Source organism: Erigeron canadensis, chromosome 5 (assembly GCF_010389155.1).
Source record: "Erigeron canadensis isolate Cc75 chromosome 5, C_canadensis_v1, whole genome shotgun sequence".
In the NCBI taxonomy this organism is placed as follows: domain Eukaryota; kingdom Viridiplantae; phylum Streptophyta; class Magnoliopsida; order Asterales; family Asteraceae; genus Erigeron; species Erigeron canadensis.
Window position 1 is genome coordinate 24,239,908 of NC_057765.1, and position 6,258 is coordinate 24,246,165.

The 6,258-nt window shown below is 34.7% G+C and overlaps 1 protein-coding gene across 1 annotated transcript; it reads right to left on the bottom strand.

Moving 5' to 3' along the window:
- Positions 1-2,649: 2,649 nt before the first annotated feature.
- On the bottom strand, positions 2,650-5,439 carry LOC122601378. Its single transcript, XM_043774141.1, has 10 exons — positions 5,308-5,439; positions 4,933-5,206; positions 4,761-4,857; positions 4,206-4,333; positions 4,038-4,122; positions 3,824-3,956; positions 3,513-3,730; positions 3,088-3,388; positions 2,901-2,981; positions 2,650-2,799 (listed from the first exon to the last, which is right to left on the bottom strand). The coding sequence occupies exons 1-10, from the start codon at positions 5,437-5,439 to the stop codon at positions 2,650-2,652; spliced, it is 1,599 nt and encodes a 532-aa protein (XP_043630076.1).
- Between the last annotated feature and the right edge of the window lie 819 nt (positions 5,440-6,258).

Consider the following 6,258-nt stretch of genomic DNA (forward strand, 5'->3'; position numbering starts at 1 on the left):
TTTTGTATAGTTGTTGATTTCAAAAGGTCACATTTTTTGTACATAGGACCACAAGTGGGGTTGGAATATAGTAAAGTTACTAACATGAATTTTCTTTTATTCTTTGAACCCACCACCAATATTTGTGGATAGATTACTTTCCAATTTCTGGTTGACTTTTTGAAGAAAGAGACTTTGTCAGAATGTTTGGTGAGTTTTCAGATATACTTTGTTTTTTTCACCATTTTTTTTGGAAAATTTTATAATTTTGGGTGAAAAATACTAAAGGTATATAAATATCATTTGTTATCTTAGGTACTGCCAAGAGTAGTTAAGAACAAAGTGACACCAGGCCTGTGGGCGGTTACACTGTTTGATCATGACTGGCGTGCGTACAATGTTCGTTTGGTATCGCTTGCTGATGGTAGACTGATGCTGACTGGTGCTGGCTGGCAACAATTTGTTACTGTATGTATCCAACCAAATACCAGCCAGCTTTGTTTCAGACTTAGGAGGAACATGAATCTGGATGTTATTGCTTTTGATTGTGTGGCCAAGCAAGTGTTGGTGAATGCTAATGCAGAACCATATGTGAACAGATGTTTAATTGAAGTGACTGGTGAAACAATACATACTGAGGTTTATACATCACTTTGTTCTTTGTTTTTAATTAAGTATTTCATTGTGTGCATGTGTGATTTTCATATATATATATGTATATATATTTATATGATTAAATATTTAAATGTAGTATAAAGTCATAAATGAGTTAGAGATTCTGATATGATTAAACACCACATACTGAGGTATATAAATGTTTGTATTCATTATTGTAATCCTTTATGCTATACTCCTAAAAATATATGGTTGATTAGTAACTACCGGAATGTTTGACTCATCTCAGTATCCACCATTGTTCTTTCTTGATGACCTGAATGTGGAATATCATCGTAAAACCGACAAGACTGCTACCATTTTTGGACCACATCAGATTGAAGATGTGGAAGTAATATATGAGGAGGAAGATGTAGATGGTTCTTCTGTTGATCATACTGATGATGATGTCAAAAGTGAAGAAGATCAAGTTGTTCCAACTGTTTGGCACGCTGTGCGTATCACTGGTAGTAAGTGGACTAATCTGTGCACTGAGGAGGAGGTTGAAGAGGGTGGTAAAATCATGTTAACAAATCTTGGGCGAGGATTTTACTTGTTTGATTACTTTAATGAGCGTGGAATTGGATCGGCTGCAGCTGTTCCAGTATGTAAGTAATTGTCACACGTACAACTTGTATTACAGTTTTAATTTGCGCAGATTTTACTTTTAATTACACTAACCTTGTGACCATCTTATACTTACAGCTAGAGAAGCACCAAGAAGTGTAAGGCCAACAGTGTCTGAGGAGTATCTTACAGAGAGTGATGGAGAAGACGTGCCAAATCATTTTGTTCGTGATAATCACCTTGATACCTTTACCAAAGCATGTGTGTATGTGGGGAGTTTGAAGTTCAAGGCCAAGCTGGAAATTATGTATGATGCTCGCAAAGATGATGACCAGACACATGTTGTTCTTATGACGGATTGGTATAAGATTTCATCAAAATGTGGTGTTGAAAAGGGTAAGGAACTACGCTTTGAACTCAATGTGGTGCAGCTTGTTGATGGACCTCTTGTGGAATTTCATGTGTGTTGAACAATTTCATTTGTGTTGAACTAAATGTGGTTTTATCTCTGTTGTCTTTTGAAAACTTCTTGGTATCAAGCCTAATGGTATGGATAGTAGTCATGCTCATTTTGGATTTGTAATATATGTAGCATGTGGATAATGATGGAACAACTTATGTCTTAACTGGGTCTGTAATATTACACTACTTATGTTTATGGTGTTGACATTCCCCTTGTAGTATGTAACTTATGCTATTTTATGTTTGTTCATATTCTGTCATGTTTGGTTACACTAAGTGATTGACAATTTGTGGGTTATTTTGTATAAGACAATAGATATAGATATGTGCTATTTATTTATTCACACATGATATAATGTTACAATACATAAATTTCAACGTGTCTTCCAATGGAACTATAAACCATTAAAGTAACCACAACCTAAATTGATCTAATACATTGGTAATAATATTATACATCATAAGTGAAATTGAATGAAAATCTCTTTTTAATATCTGTCTTCCATAATATCTTTGACCTAAAAACCACAAACTACATTCACTTTTTATACATTTGGTACACTGTTTATTCTATAATATCTTGTTCTCCAGTTTTTTAAACTTTCCTTAACATTCCACAAGATCTCTGTGTGTGTGTGTGTGTGTTTAACTAATTGAGTTAAAGATAAAACCAAAACAACTACCATGAGAAAAGATCTGTGTGTGTGTGTGTGTGTTTAACTAATTGAATTAGAGATTCCTTATCCAAAACAACCACCATGAAACATGATACAAACCTAGTACAAAACATAAGTTTAAAACATTACATAAGTTTAGCACACCACATTACAAACCCGACATTTAGTCTGAATATGTTCGGAGATTGATGGTCAACACAGTTTGAAAAGACAGTTTAAAACACACATCATAGTAGATTGATATACGTTCATCACATCTACATATTTTCAAAAGACAATTACCTTCAACCAAAATGATGAGTGTTGGGTTTTAGTATATTTTCGCCTTGCGAACCCTTTTTCTAGACTTACTTGTTGATTCAACACCTGGAGTATCATTAGGTCGCTTTTGCAAAGGGCTGGTCTCACAATCTTTTTCAATCTCGGCGGCTAAAGAATCGCCAGTAACAGAGAAAGCATCCTGCAAATATACCACATAACAACTATGCCAACATTAGGTGAGAATTATTTTATTTTTTTACAATTGTCAATCATAATCAAGTATTGATCTATTATAAATACCTTTGAATCGGGTCCACCTTGCGACTCCTCAGCAAGCTTAATAGCTGACACAATTTCTGGCATGGTTTCCTGTTGTTGAACCTAGTCATCAATTAAATACATGTTAGCATATTGTAATATTCATTATAGCCAATATAATTAACTAATTACCATCATTACAATTTCTAATAGCATATTAATTGACTACCTCATTGTCATTTTCTTCATCTTCTAACTCCGCAATGATATCGGGATCATCACACATCTTGTTGACAGTATAAGCACTGCCCTTGTGTTTCACATTGTAGTTGTCTATTTTTATCTTAAATGCAACTTTCACATTTAGCAACCCTTCAAGTTCATGCGGGTAAGTCTCATCATCATTATTATTCAGTTGTCTTTGATGGATATCATGGGCAGACAAACCAAGTAGCTTCTGGACATCTCTATCCCACATTACAAAAAAGGCACTGCCTGTGCTGTCTTGGACTCTCATGGTGACTCTGAACCTGAAGTTAAAATGTAAATGTATAAGACTATTGCAAAAAAAATGCTACATATATTATCAACCTGTAAATATATCTCTATATTTTTAGTATAAACTGAAAATGTATAACACTATTCCAGTATTACTTGGGTCCAACTTCTGTTGCTATCTTTTTTTCTTTTCGACACCAGATACTGTCACCGGGAGCATTGATAAGCTCATCAGTGAGCTCTTCTTCATCGGCAATTTCCAAGTACTCCATTTTGCTTATGACTTTCTTTGAACATTTTTTGCAAGCAATAAAGAACCATCCAAACTCTGGTTCAAACATAGCTATTGTGGCCACAACTACAACATCTCCAGGCTGTACATAAATTCAATATGACGATGAAAATATGCATAAGTACTTAAACTGTAATATGGTCATAAGTTAGTATGAGGTGACATATCAGCATACCTGTTCAGCTTCTCTAACCTCGTCTAATTGTTTCTTATCACTGTTTAGGATGAACTCTAACCGATTTGGGTAAACAGTTTGTGTTGTGAAAGTTGTATGTGATCCTTGAGCAGCTCCTTCCTTTAGTATCAATCTAATAATAAGATTTGTGGAGAAATAAGTTGAAAAAAACAAATCATTATGATCTAACTTAATATTTGGTATATATCCATACCTCCTCCTAAAGTCATTTGCTTCTTGTATATCCTCATTTATGAAAATCCTAGTACCAAACTTATCACTTTGGACAGTCAAATTTTCTGGGTAAAGAAAAGTGAATCCAAATTAAATATAACAGTGATAACATGGGACAAGAAAATTCAATCCAAATCCTTGCACTTACCATTCCATTCGTTTATGATGGCATGTTGCATGATGGTGATGACATGCTCTTCAGATTTGTTATTCTCCACAAAGTCAATAAATTGAACAGCATAATCATTCCACAAAGTACAACGTTGGGTTACACCACTACATATATACATCAAATACCGATTTCATTAAATGTTACCAATGATTTGATATTAACTCATTTCGTTCAATTTCTCTATTAAATAGGACAGTTATACTGGTGCAAGTGTGCTATGAGACCCTCATCAATATGTTTTTAACTGTATTCTTTTTTTATTTACTTCAACTGACAAATACTTTCACTTACAAAACACATACATGCACTTATATAGTAGTCTACATGCTGTCAGGTTGTGAGACACAAAACTTAATATAGATACATAGATGCACAGATATAGTATACCCCAGGTTGTCAGAATATAAACAACTTTTTAGTACATCAAATCTAAGAAAGAAAAATGAAACATTAAACAGGATATCATGTACTTTTTACTACATAGATGCACTTATATAGTATACTTTCAAAGAGAGATATTTGAAAACTTACTCCAGATCTTTCAACTCCAAGTTGAACCTCTTTGAGGTATTTGTTGCTGACTTGAACACCTCCAGATTCCCACACCAAATTACACAACCAATAACATCTGTTCCCACCAAAAAATATAAATCTTTCAGTGTTCAACAAAAACAAAAACACAAAACACTTTAATCATACTAACCAATATTGAGGGTATCTTTATCTCTAGCTTTGGTCACAGTTATTTCATTGAAAGGTGTGAATGAGAATCCATAAGCAAGATCAGTAAAAGTTACACCATGCTGCACCTCTGTACTTTTGTAAAAGCTTAACTTTAGCTTATGTTTAACCACAGGGAAAGGGTCATCATTCACACCAATACCAAACCTCTTGATGATAACCGCAGTATCTTCTTTGATCAGATTATCAAAGATAGGAACCAAGTCTTTCTTTACCATACACTGGATTTTTGCACCCTATAAAATAACATAAAAAAACTTAGAACAGAAATTAAAAGATTGTGTTTTTTTCTTATATTTATGAATTGGCTACCATACAAGGAAACATATAGGGTTACCTTCTCATCAACCAACACCATCTCAAGCCTCTGCCAGGGATTAATCCAACGACGGATTATCCTCACCTTCATGTTGATGAAATCTTTTGAAGCATCTAATTGTTCCACAAGCAAAGTTTGGTTGGTAGCCATGAAATTTGATTGTAATATTCGGTGAGAGAGTTGTGTGTGAAAAACTTGGGATGGTGTGTTTGTGATAAGTTTTGATCACACAATATACATGTTTCTCTTTCTACCAACCAATCAATTGTAGATCTCAAGACTCATAAACAGTGGTGTCAAATCCTTTAGTTGAAGCAGGTGAAGATGGATCGTATGTGGAACACAATTAGCATTAAATGCTTAGTGTAAAACAACAAACAATCCATACGTACCACCCATATCTACTTCAACTAATTTATGTTTTATTATATTATATTCAAATTAAAGCATGCACATATCCTTAATTTTTAAATTAAAGCATGCATATCTCTCCCATCTCTCCCATACATACATACATATAGATATATATATATATCTATATATATATTGCCGCCAAAACCGAATTTGAAATAAAGCAACACACCACCTTCACAACTATCAACCACCTTTACACCTAGGTCCTGCAACATATCACCACACCACCTTAACACGTCCCCAAAGCCCTACTCCCGCCAAAGCCCGTTTTTGAAGTATGCCTTATTCCCCCGCCCAAATCACGTCCCCACACACACCAAAAGCACCTTGAAATACCTACACATTGACGTCATACATCCAATGTGGCTTCCCTCTTGGCTTGACAACAACACATTATGATGTCACTTGACATTCCTCCTTTAGTATGAAGGGGGGATAGAGCCAAAACATCACCATGCCACCACAACCACCAGCCCATCATTGCAGTCTGTCCCTCCGCCAGCCACTATTCTTTCGGCCAACCATCAAACGGTTCCACCAGGTTATTATGTATTT